Source organism: Hyperoodon ampullatus, assembly GCF_949752795.1.
Source record: "Hyperoodon ampullatus genome assembly, chromosome: 8".
NCBI classification, from domain to species: Eukaryota; Metazoa; Chordata; class Mammalia; order Artiodactyla; family Ziphiidae; genus Hyperoodon; species Hyperoodon ampullatus.
The window spans coordinates 86775475-86789093 of record NC_136921.1 but is presented as its reverse complement, the minus strand read 5'-3'; the positions used below and the strand labels follow the sequence as shown (position 1 = coordinate 86789093).

The following is a 13619-nucleotide window of genomic DNA, read 5'->3' as shown; positions in this document are numbered from 1 at the left end:
GACATTTTCTCTCCCCTCCCTCCATATAATTATGTCATGATTCTGCTTAGATTGGTAACCATATTTGAATCACCACAATTTTGTAAACACTGTGCATGACTAAAATGATTTTCTTAGCGATTCCAATTTTTATTATTTCATTTTCTGTATATTAATGCCAATTCATTCTCAGACTTGGCTTCAGTTACTAAAATCTCATTTTAATATGTTTAAAACAGAGTAGGTGTTTGGTCAATTTCATCCTCTTGGAGCAATCCAGAAGCTTGCTTTCTTTTTAAAAAAATTTGAGGTAAAATTCACTTAACATAAAATTAACCATGTGAAAGTGCACAGTTTAGTACATTCACAGTGTTGTGCAACCACCAGCTCTAATTATTATTATTATTTTTTAATTTATTTATTTATTTTGGGGCTGCGTTGGGTCTTCGTTGCCGCGCGCGGGCTCTCTCTAGTTGCGGCGAACGGGGACCACTCTTCATCGTGGTGCACGGGCTTCTCATTGCGGTGGCTTCTCTTGTTGCGGTGCGCAGGCTCTGGGCGTGCGGGCTTCGGTAGTTGTGGCTCGCGGGCTTAGGAGTTGTGGCTCACGGGCTCTAGAGTGCAGGCTCAGTAGTTGTGGCGCACGGGCTCAGTTGCTCCGCGGCATGTGGGATCTTCCTGGACCAGGGATCGAACCCGCGTCCCCTGCATTGGCAGGCGGATTCCTAACCACTGTGCCACCAGGGAAGTCCTACCAGCTCTAATTCTGAAACCTTTTCATTACCCCAGACGAAAACCCTGTACCAGTTAAACAGTCACACCCCATTCTTGCCTTTCCTTAGCTCCTGAAACCACCAATTTACTTTCTATGGATTTACCTATTTTGGATATTTCATATCAGTGGAATTATACAATATGAATTTTTGTGTCTGGCTTTTTCTTAGCATAGTGTTTTCAAGGATTATCTGTGTGTAGCATATATTAGTCCTTCATTCGTTTTTATGGCTGAATAATATTCCATTGTATGGATATATCATATTTTGTCTATCCATTCATTAGTTGATGGACACTTGGGTTGTTCTTGCCTTTTGGCTGTTATGAATAGTGCTGCTATGAACATTGGTATACATGTATGCTTTTGAATACCTGTTTTCAAATCTTTTGAGTATATCCCTAAGGTGTGAGATTACTGGGTCATATGGTAATTTTAACTTTTTGAGGAACTGCCAGACTGTTTGCCACAGCCCCTACACCATTTTCTGGAACTGTCTGATACTGGACTTTGTACTTACTACATAGCTGTCAGCTTGTGATCTCCCTTCACCTTCATCCTGGGGAGTCCATCTGCTTTTCTGTTATGTTGAACCTCTCATTTGCTGGATTTCATCTCTTCCTTTATTACAGTTTGCTTCCTCTTTTTTTTTTAATATTTATTTGATCTATGTATTTGTTTGGCTGTGTCAGGTCTTTGTTGCGGCACGTGGGAGTTTTCGTTGCGGCGCTCGTTGTGGCGCGCAGGCTTCTCTTTAGTTGTGGAATGTGGGTTTTCTTGCTCTAGTTGTGGCACGGGGGGTCCAGAGTGCATGGGCTCTGTAGTCTGCGGCACACGGGCTCTCTGGTTGAGGCGTGCGTGCTCATTAGTCCCGGTGCGCGGGCTTAGTTGCCCCGTGGCATGTGGGATCTTTGTTCCCCGACCAGGGATTGAACCCACGTCACCTGCATTGGAAGGCGAATTCTTTGCCACTGTACCACGAGGAAAGTCCCTGCTCCCTCTTTTTGGTAGAATACTTACTGCAGGGGCTTCCTAAGGAAAGTAAAATAATTTTTTTGTGAGACTTGATATATGAAAACCTCTGCTCTATCATTACCTTTAGCTTGGCTGGGTATAGAATTTTAGTAATTTATTTTCCTCCTAATTTGAAAATATATCTCTTTTGTTTTCTAGCTTCCAGTGTTGCCACTGAGCAGTCTAGTACCATTCTAATCTTGATTCTGTTTTGAAACTTTTTTTTTTCCCACTGTGGAGGGTTTTAAGATTTTTTTCTTTTCAGCATTTTGAAATTTCATGATGATATTCCTTGATGTGAGTTTATTTTTATTCATTGTGCTGAGCATTCAGGGGCTCTTTTAATTTGAAAGCTTATGTACTTCAATTCTTGAAAATATTCTTTCTACTTTTCTTCTATTTTTTCTTCCTGTCTATAACTAGTAAATGTAATAAATGTATGATCCTTTAGTTTTCTCTCCTGTTTTCCTTCTGAACCTTCTATTGTTTCTTTTGTTATATTTCTAATTTTCAAGAGTTCTTTTTGGTTTTCTAAATATTTCTTTTAAAAATAGCATACTGTTCTTCTTTCATGGATGTAATATTTTCTCTCACTTCTCCAAACATATTAGAGGCAGGGTTTTTTGTTTGTTTGTTTGTTTTAATTTTCTTCTCCCTGCAAAGTGTCTGTTTCTGTCAAGTTACTTTCCTTCTCTTTGTTTGGGTCTCTCTTTTTCATGTTAGTAGCTCTTCTCCTATGTCTGATGGTTCTTGGTCCTCTGCTCATATTAAAATTAAGATTGAGGCTTATTGGGAGCTTTGGGTTCATGGCAGGATTTATTAACTGGACCTTACTGTAAAGTTCTCTGGCTGGGCTCTTTTTCCAGGGACTCTCTAATGCCTGTATGTTCAGGTCTTTTACTTTGGATTGGGGAATCAGAATAATCATTTGGCCACCCATCTGGAGTATTAGATCTGGCTTTTGATATTCTGGTTGCTGAGTAAGACAAAAGGGTTAGAGGTCTGCAAGATTCAGTATGGAGATGGACTTTCGTTTAATTACCTGTTTTCATCTGTGCCTGGTCTCCCTTAGTCCGGAGATCCTCTGTTAGGCTCACCTAGTTGTCTTCCAGGGTTGGGAAAGGGCTAGTGGACTGGCTGTGGTGGAGTATAGCAGGTAACTAATTGCTGTATAAACAGGCTTCCATCTAAGCCTCCTGTTCTCAGCTTCACCTTCACCATTACTTCTGGGGGTACTAGTATAGCCAATTCACAAGTCTTTGGCAAATTCTGTCATGTACATTGGATTGCTTTTTTGCTTTCCTCACTTCTGGTTTTCTTGGGCCTGCTAAGCCAGTTGTCATTTGCTCTTTTGCCCTCTAATCTTTTTTTTTTTTTGTAAATTTATTTATTTATGGCCGATTTGGGTCCTTGTTGCTGCGCTTGGGCTTTCTCTACTTGTGGTGAGCAGGGGCTACTCTTCGTTGTGGTGTGTGGGCTTCTCCTTGCGGTGGCTTCTCTTGTTGAGAGCATGGGCTCTAGGTGTGTGGGCTTCAGTAGTTGTGGCACACGGGCCCAGTAGTTGTGGCTCGCGGGCTCTAGAGCACAGGCTCAGTAGTTGTGGTGCACGGGCTTAGTTGCTCTGCGGCATGTGGGATCTTCCGGACCAGGGCTCGAACCCATGTCCCCTGCATTGGCAGGTGGATTCTTAACCACTACACCACCAGGGAAGTCCCTCTAATCTTAAAAATGTAGTTGCTGTCTTCTTTTCTGTTCTCTTTGTCCTTGAGTTTCTGTATTGTTTTGTTTTTCATTCTTTAGTGTGATTTTTATTGAAGAGTAGAGTTTTGAAAGACAACAGAGCTAAATGTACTGGTTCGGTCTCATCCAAAGACACAGTATTTCTGAACCCCTGCTATTTTCATCCCATAGTTAGATGAGATGCATTTCTAAAAACACAAGGTCTTTAGCTTTAACATAACTTCCTATATTTACCCTTTCCCTCATTTCCCCTTTCCCACCCTTTCAATCTAGAGCAGATTTATTTTATTTTATCTTTTATTTATTAGAGTATTTTTATCTCTTTAGAATATCTTTATTTTATCTTTTATAGGTCCAGAGTATTGTTTTTCTCATTAGCGTGATCACAGTATCTATTCTACCCTGATGTTTTGATTATACTACATAAATGGGGAGCTCTATATGCAGAACGTTTTTCCTTTGGTGGCTTCTTTTTGAAGTCCTTAATTTTAATTTTTTATTTTGAAAGACTTCAAATATATTTAAAAATAGAATAGTATAATGAACCCCCATGTACCCATCAACTAGCTTCAACAATTATTAAATGTTGGCCAGTCTTTTTTTAATCTATACTCTCCACTCTGTTCCCTATTGGAGCATTTGGGAGCCAATCCCATACACTCTATAGTTTCATATGTGATACTTCAAATATATATCTTTAAAAGATACAGGGGAGTCCTTCAGCTATTGACCTAATAGAAAATAGAAAATCCATTCTTCCAGCATTACTCTTGCATTACTCTTGTAGTGAGGATTCTGCTTTTCTTCAGTACTGAATGTCACTTAACAAGGCTTAATCATGCCCATGGTTGCCACTGGATATTTCTGAGAGTCTAAGACGTGCATGGAAAAGACAAAGACATAACAAAGGCATAAATAGGGAGGAAAAAAAAGAGTGAGGAAGGGAAAGTCTATGTAAGATAGAGTGAAGCTCTCTGTGCTTCTGATGCTGCTTAGGAATATCCTTTCCTTGGAGAGCACTTTCAACCATATTTTAAGGCTGAACTAAAGATAAAAAATTCCTGCTTCATTTGAAGGGTGATGTGGTTGGAGCTGGGGTGATAGAAAGTTGGAGTATGTTAGGGAGAATGACTAAAGTAGAAGAGGAGAAAATTTACAAATTGGAGATTGAACAACATGCTCCTAAGTAATCAATGGTTCATAGAAGGAATCAAAAGGAAAATCAAAAAATATCTTGAGACAAATGAAAATGGAAACACAGCATGCCAAAACTTAAAGGATGTAGCAAAAGCAGTTCTAAGAAGGAAGGTTATAGTGATAAACACCTACATTAAGAAAAAAGAAAAATCTCAAACAATCTACCTTTATACCTAAAGGAACCTGAAAGAGAATAAACTAATAAGCCCAAAGTCAGTAGAAGGAAATAACAAAGATCAAAGGAGAAATAAATGAAATAGAGACTAGAAAGACAGTAGAAAAGATCAATGAAACCAAGAACGGGTTTTTTGAAAAAAATAAACAAAACTGACAAACATTTAGATAGATTAAGAAAAAAAGAAGTCAAATAAAATCAGCAATGAAAGAGGATACCTTACAACTGATAAAGATCGTAAGAAACTACTATAAACAGTTATACACCAACAAATGAGAAAACCTAGAAGAAATGGATAAATTCCTAGACACATACAACCTACCAAGACTGAATCGTGAAGAAATGGAAACTCTGAACAGACGAGTTACTAGCAAGGAGATTGAATCAGTAAGCAAAAACCTCTCAATGGAGAAAAGTCCAGGACCAGATGGCTTCACTGATGAATACTACTGAACATTTTAAGAAGAATTAATATAAATCCTTCTCAAACTCTTCCAAAAAATAGGAGGGTATACTTCTTCCAAATTCATTATACAAGATCAGTATTACTCTGATACCAAAGCCAGACAAGGGCACTACAAGAAAATTACAGGTCAGTATCCCTGATGAAGATAGATGCAGATATTCTCAACCAAATATTAGCAAACTGAATTCAGTAGTATACTAAAAGGATCATATACAATAATCAAGTGGGACTTAACTCCTGAGATGCAAGAATGATTCAACATATGCTAATACACCACATTAATACATTACAATGAAGGATAAAAATCATGATCATCTCAATAGATATAGATGCAGGAAAAGCATTTGACAAAATTCAAGATCCTTTCATGATAAAAACTCTTAAATTAGGTGTAGTTGGAATATACCTCAGCATAATAAAGGCTGTAGATGACAGGTCCACAGCTAACATCATACTCAATAGTGAAAAGCTGAAAGCTTTTCCTCTAAGATCAGGAACAAGTCAAGGATGTCCACTGTTGCCACTGTTATTCAAAAAATAATGGAAGTCCTTAGAGCAATTAGACAAGAAAAAGAAATAAAAGGCTTCCAAGTTGGAACGAGAAAAAATTAAGTTAATTAAATTAATTAAAATTAAAATTGTCCTTGCTTGTAGGGGACATAATATATGTAGAAAACCCTGAAGACTTTACGCTTACACAAAATACTGTTAGACCTAATAAATGACTTCAGGAAAATTGTCGGATATAAAATCAGTATACAAAAATGAGTTGCATTTCAGTACACTAACAAGAAACTATTGGAAAGAGAAATTAAGAAAATAATTTCATTTACAATAACATTAAAAAGAAGAAAACAGGAATAAATTTAAGGAAGTAAAAGATACGTAAACTGAAAACTATAAGACATTGATGAAAGAAAGTGAAGAAGACATAAATAAATAGATATTTTGTGTTCATGGATTGGAATAGTTAATATTGTTAAAATGTCCATACTACCCAAAGTGATCTATAGATTCATTGCAATCCCTATCAAACTTCCAGAGGCGTTTTTCACAGAAATAGAAAAAAACAATCCTCACATTTGTATGGAACCACAAAAGACCCCAAATAGCCAAAGTAATCTTGAGAAAGAACAAAGCTGGAGGCATCACACTTCCTGAATTCAAACTATATTCCAAAGGTATAGTATTCAAAATAGTATGATATTGTCATAAAACAGACACATAGATCAGTGGAACAGAATAGAGAGCCCAGAAATAAACCCATGCGTATATGGTCAATTAATTTTTGACAAAAGAGCCAAGAATACACAGTGGAGAAAGGGTAGTCTGTTTAATAAATGGTGTTGGGAAGACTGGACAGCCACAGGCAAAAGAATGAAACTGGACTCCTGTCTTAAACCATACACAAAAATCAACTCAAAATGGATTAAAAACTTGAACGTAAGACCTGAAACTTTAAACTCCTAGAAGAAAACAGAGGGAGTAAGCTCCTTAACTTCAATCTTGACAATGATTTTTTGAATTTGACATCAAATTTAAAAATAAAATAAACAAAAGCAAAAATAAACAGGACTACATCAAACTGAAAAGCTGCACAGCAAAGGAAACCATCAACAAAAAGAAAAGGCAAGCTATGGAATGGGAGAAAATATTTTCAAACTACATATCTGATAAGGGGTTAATATCCAAAATATACAAGGAACTCATTCCACGCAGTAGCAAAACAAAACAAAACCCCCGCAAAACGCAATTTAAAAACGGGCAAGGGACCACAATAGACATTTTTCCAAAGAAGACATATAGATGGCCAATAGGTACATGAAAAGTTGCTTAATATTGCTAATCATCTGGGAAATGCAAATCAAAACCACAATGAAATATCGCCTTGTACTTTTTAGGATGTCTGTTATCAAAAAGACCAAAGACAACAAATGCTGTCAAGGATGTGGAGGAAAGGGAACCCGTGTACACCGTTGATGGGAAAGTAAACTGGCACAGCTATTATGGAAAACAGTATGGAAGTTCCTCAGGAAGTTAAAATAGAGCTACTGTGATCCAGCAATCCTACTTCTGAGTATATATCCAAAGGAAATAAAATCATCATCTCAAAGAGATTATCTGTACTGCTGTGTTTACTTTTTTTTTTGTACTCCTGTGTTTATTGCAGCATTATCACAGTAGCCAAGGTGTAGAAACAACCTAAGTGTCCATTGACAAAAGAATGGATAAAGAAAATGTGGTGTGTGTATATATATGTGTGTGTGTGTGTGTGTGTATATATATGTATGTATATACGTATATTATTCCACATTCATACAATGGAATATTTTTCAACTTAAAAAAAAGGAAATTCTCTCGTTTGCAGCAACATGGATGAACTTGGAGGGCATTATGCTAAGTGAAATAAGCCAGACATAGAAAGACAAACACTCCATGGTATCACTTACATGTAGAATTTAAAAAAAAAGAAGTTGTACATGTAGAAACAGAGGAGAATAGTGGCTAGTGGGTGGGAGAAATAGGAAGAGGCTGGAAAAAGGGCACAAACTTTGTTATAAGATAAATAAGATCTGAAGATCTAATGTATAACATGCTGACGATATTACTGTATTGTATAATTGAAATTTGCTAAGAGTAGAACTTAAGTGCTCTCATCAAAAAAAAAAAAGATCAATATGTGAGGTGATGGATGTGTTTAATTAACTCAATGCTGGGAGTCCTTGCACAATATATACATATATCAAATCATCACATTGTACACTTTAAGTGTATTATAATTTTATTTGTCAATTACACCTTAATAAGTTGAAATTTTTAAAAAGCAGAAGGGGTTGGAAAGAAAACTTTGTCAAATCATGCTGGTTGTTTATTTTGTACCCTATCTTTCATACATTTTTACCAGTTGACTTTTAGTTTCTCTACTTCTATTGGTCTTTTCAAGACCAATAGAATATTTGAATATGTATAAATATTTCAAATTCAAATATTTACACGTGTGATGATGGATGTTAAAATGTTTAGATGTTTTCCACAATGTTGTTATTAAATTTTTTAAAAGTTAAGATTATTGAAAGATTTAGTAGGTTTGATATACTTGCCTCTAGCCTATCAACCTGCTAAGAAAAAATATTTTAAAAACTTGTTTTATTGTTAAATATCATACAAATACAGAAAACCATATAAAACAAATGTATAACTTAATGAATTATGAGACAAACACCTGCTAAGGCAATTTTAATGTCTTTGAATTACTATTGAGATATAGAAAAATATAATTAATTAGTAAAAGGGTGAAACTTCTATCAAAAGCTATTTTAAATGTCAGAAAAGTGTAAATCAACATTGATTTGTAGGCTTTTATAAATGAATGGCAATGCAAATTGCCATTACAATATTTACAATATTAAATTACAATATTTAACTTTATCTGTGAATAATATTTATATATTTAGATAGGAATATTATTTCCAGAGTTGCAAATAGTGTGAAAATGACATCTAATAGCACTATTATTATGTTGTGATAACAGATTTATTTGGATTATGTCCTATGTCCTCAGGGCAGAAATGCTCTAAATTTTGACTTTTATATAGTCCTTAGGGTATTACTGGCACCTTTTTTTTGATATCACCTATTACAAAAGTCAGCTGCCCAGTAATTTAAAAGTTCAGAGATCTTCTGTATTGTTCTACAGTTTATGAGTATCACTCAAAGCCACACAGAGTGATAGCTGAACAGTATTTATGCAGTTTGTTATTCATAACTTTCACGTTAGAACTTCAAGCTTCAGTTGGTTGAATCTGCGGATGCGGAACCCTCGGATGTGGAGAGCCAGCTGTAATTCAGAAGTACTCTTGGATGATAAGAATGCCTTCAAGCAGGAGAGTTACTAGTTATTTTAAAGGTAGAACTTAAAGCGCTGAAAAGACACTCTGAAAAGTTTTCAGTGATGAAAACTTCTCAAGTAAACAAAGGTTGTTTTTCCTCCCTTTTCTTTATTGACATTCTGTGATTCACTTTTCCTGAGGAGTAACATGTAGTACATTTTCAGGAAAACGTGCTTTTTAAAAAGAAATGAAGAGTTTTGTTGTACATTCAGAGCTGTATATTGTTCATTTTTGTAGTAAATGCATGTAGGGGAAGGATGTCTATCCTTCTTTTCTAAAACATACACTCGGGATGTGCTTTAGTTAACCTAAGGCCCCATTTCTGACTTTCCCTCCAGGAACTACAGCTGGAACATGCAAGACAAGCCTTTGCACTGAAAGACAAAAGCAAAAGTGGCATGATTTCTGGTCTGGATTTCAGTGACATCATGGTTACCATTCGGTCTCACATGCTTACTCCCTTTGTGGAGGAGAACTTAGTTTCAGTAAGTAAAAACAACCACTTCAACTTTCTGTTTCCTTATAGCTTCGAAACCATTGTCCTGGATTGCATCCCTGGGCCTATCTCACTCTCAACTATTCTAACTTTATGCTTGGTTGGTAGTAGGTAAATGGGTGTGTGTAAGGGAGGTGTGGGGGGGTGATAGTGAATAGTCTTTCCCCAGATCATAGCTGCTTTTTTCAGCACCACCATCTTGCTCTCATGTATTTCCAAATTGTTTATTTCCATTTACAGAGTCCCCCTAAAGAAAACAGGGGAGTTTGTAGACAAGGGTGTGCAATTACTTTTTCCAGTGGGCAGTACTTCTCTCAGACACTACTGCCTTCACCTTTGGCCTCTTTCCATCCCACCAGGCTCCCAAAGCCTTGCTATAAGGATGGCTCCTTCCTTTGTTGCCAGCAGGGTGCTGTTTGCTAGAGGGATCATCACTGGCCTCTACACTGTTTTAATAACCATGGCTGTGGCAGAAGGTATGGAGGACATATGTGGGCGTCAGCTTCTGTGGCTCACTCCTCTCTCTGCCCCTTCACCTGTGCATTCAGTCTGCATGGACCAGACAGTTTTTGGTTCTCTAAACTGCTAATCTCTGTAAAGCAATCATCTGGACCAATAGCAAAGTGATGTCATCCACTTCCTCACAAAGAATGGTGAAACTGTCCTCACTTACCAGTTTTCTTGTTCATGTGTTGTACTTATGTATAAGTTTTTGATTGCTGCTTGTTTTAAATGGAGGGAAGCCAATGAGTGCTTTTGTTGTTTCAGCTGAAGATCATTATCCCTGATTCAGACCGGGGGTAGAAAGATCAACTTCTGTTCTTTTTCTTCAGTGAATTTGAACATGGAGCATGTCACTTTCTCCTACACATTTCACCTCCTTGACACCCATCTCCCACTCCCCTACCCTCACCTCGTACCCCAGCCAAAAAATGAAAGGAAGGAAAGAAAGAAAGGGAGAGAAGGAGGGAAGAAGGAAAGAGAATCCTAGAGAGAAGGACTTAGTGCCTTGGGGTGATGGGACCCATTTAATCTTTTCCAGTTGGGTTAGATAGACCTGTTACAGCCTCAGTTTACCAAATGCCATCTCAATTTCTGGAGGAATGTGTTAAATAATTTGAGTCTGGCTTTTGGGTCGCTGGTGTCCAAATTCAGGCTAATACAAATATCATATATATTTAGGTTAATGCATGTGTGTGAGGGATGGTGGGGGTGGGAACATATGCCCTGCATTACCTATACTGTCCTTAATGTAGACCTTTATGATTAAGGTTGTCACACTGGTATTTCTATGAGTATTTCTTTTGAGTTTTTAATAGAGAATGTTTTTAATCATCTGGGTTCCTCTGCCTCTTGGCTTAGAAATTAGGCTTTTGCAAGCTATGAAAAATATTCACTTTTGAGTTTATGTCCAAGTGTTGGACAGAGGGAGAAATTACTTCCTCACCCTGTAGAGGTAATGAAGGCCATATTGTCCCCCATCCTTCCCCAGGCATGAGAGAGCCTCTTTAGCACTATTCTACTAAAGACGTGATTTGTATCCCTAGATTTTCTCTACACCTTTTGGAGCTTTTGGTAGTTGTACCTTTTTGTGATAGAGATTCAGAACCTAGCACGGACTGTTTTATATCTTACCTATAACAATAAGCTTAAAAAGGAAAAGATTAGGAGAGCTGACATAGTGAAATAGTCTTAAAGTTTAAAGTTACCACTGGTTTTTGTATATGTGTGTGGGGAAAAAAAGCAAGTTAAAAAAATGCTCCTCATATTGTACATTGAGGTTTGGATTATCCAGAACTAGCAGGAGTTCCATAGTTGAAGGTCTTGGAAATCCTGTTTAAATAATCATTGGTTTTGATCTGTGATAATTGTATTTGTTGTTTTTGACCTTATAGGTAGATGAACCATGAAGTCCAACTTCCAGATGTTGCTTTCTTCCTTAACACCTAAATTACATAGGCTTCCTTGAGGGCATGAAACACACTGACAGTGTTTTAGCGCGATACCTTCCTTGTATTTATGGACTGGCTGTTAATCATTTTAGTAATGAAGACTCCTTTGGATCTTCTTTGAGAAAAGTTCACTGTCCATAAATGTATTTTTTTGGTTTTGTTTGTTTGTTTAACTTTCTGTGTTGTCATTTCCTAGGCAGCTGGAGGAAGTATCTCACACCAGGTTAGCTTCTCGTACTTCAATGCATTTAACTCCTTACTGAATAACATGGAGCTTGTTCGTAAGATATATAGCACTCTAGCTGGCACAAGGAAAGATGTTGAAGTCACAAAGGGTAAGATTTTAAAAATATACGTTGATTCGAATCTCAGCATTTTCACTTTATCTAGGGAATGAGGTTGGTCTAAGTTTACTACTCTGAAGCCAGATCTAGAAAGTATGTTACCATGTATGTATGCTTCACTTGAGCCATAATGGTCTCCAGAAATCCAGGTGGATTTAATGGGATGCTGAGGTCAGGAATGGAAAAGTGGCTTTGACAGTTTTGAGAAGAACCTTGGCCCAGTCTGTCAAACATGTTAGTGGCAGCGGCTTGTTTGTATGAGGAAGGAGTTGCCACAGAAAGATGGGCAAGCCTACTCCTTTTGCTGAATTGTAGTGGGAAGTTTTAGGTGACTGGAGAAGAGCCAGTTCTTTTGTCTTGTAACTCTGGAGACCAAATCAAATAAACAAGACAAGAGAGAGGATCCTAAAGAGATTGTTTTATCTCTGAAGTTAATTTATCTTTATCTGCTTTTACTGTTTCGTCATCTTAACATTTTATCTTTTGCCAGCTTTCATACTTTTGTGGTTATTTCTATCTAATTGAACTTAGATATTGAAATTCAGTTTTAGACTTTTAAAATAATACTGAAATGTTTTTAGCTTTCAAATAATAGTTGGTTAAGGTAGAAGTTTGTTATATGTTAAGAATCTTTTAAGATTTTAAAATATTTTCTTTTTCTTCCAGAGGAATTTGCCCAGAGTGCCATACGCTATGGACAAGTCACCCCACTAGAAATTGATATCCTGTACCAGCTTTCAGACTTATATAATGCTACAGGGTAACTATTCCAATAATTCTTCATGATATTTTTTAGGACAGTTATTTTAACCTGACGCAGTGGTGTTTTTTTAAACAATAGTTTATTCAGTATATACATTTCAAGAAAGAGAGACAGGCAGATATGAGAAACAGGGGAGGAAGGAGAGACAGATGAAGACAGACTAAAGGTAGGGAGAGATGGAGGGAGGGAAAGGGAAAGAGGACAAGAGGGGAAAAAAGAGAGAGGAGGGGAAGAAAAAAGGGAGGGAAGAAATGGAGAGAGAGGGTAAAAAGAAAGGGAGTAAGGGGTTGAAAGGGAGTAAGGTGTGAGAGAGGGAAACGGGAAAGGAAGAAAAATGATAGGGGATGGGGAGAGGGAAGTGACAAAAAGTAAGAGAGGGACAGAAAAATTGATTTAATCTGGACTCTAGAGGTGTTAGGAATTTTTAGTGATTTGTGAACATTTGCCTAAATTTCTAAAATAAATTGAAGTACATGTTCAGGAATCTTACAATCTTTTTGATTCATTGTGAATGGGGATTTTACTAAACAGTATATACCATTTTGTGTTGGAGAGTATCATTTTCTTGAAATATGCCTGTGACATTATCATCATGGTTATCATCATAGTTAAGCTCAGATGTTTTATGCCTCTGTTTTATAGATTGAGAAAACCCAAAGCACATAGAGAGAATTTAATTTGCAAAGTCTCATGCAAATCCAGATGAAAAACCCTTGTCTTTGGGCATGCAGTAGGACCTGTGTGATCTGCTGAGTGGTCAGATTTTATTAGTCACCTGTAGTAGTTACTTAAGTGTAGGCATATCTGAAAAAAATGGGTTTTAACCCTAGA

The 13619-nt window shown here is 36.9% G+C and overlaps 1 protein-coding gene across 1 annotated transcript in view; it reads left to right on the top strand.

The window, feature by feature from the left end:
* SLC25A12 (solute carrier family 25 member 12) overlaps positions 1 to 13619 on the top strand; it is a gene marked incomplete at its 3' end in the record, with an annotated part of 91862 nt that overhangs the window by 38703 nt on the left and 39540 nt on the right. The window contains exons 6-8 of the mRNA XM_079710727.1: positions 9572 to 9718; positions 11878 to 12016; positions 12692 to 12785. Coding sequence (XP_079566853.1) covers positions 9572 to 9718; positions 11878 to 12016; positions 12692 to 12785 — 380 coding nt within the window. The remainder of the gene's footprint in view (positions 1 to 9571; positions 9719 to 11877; positions 12017 to 12691; positions 12786 to 13619) is intronic.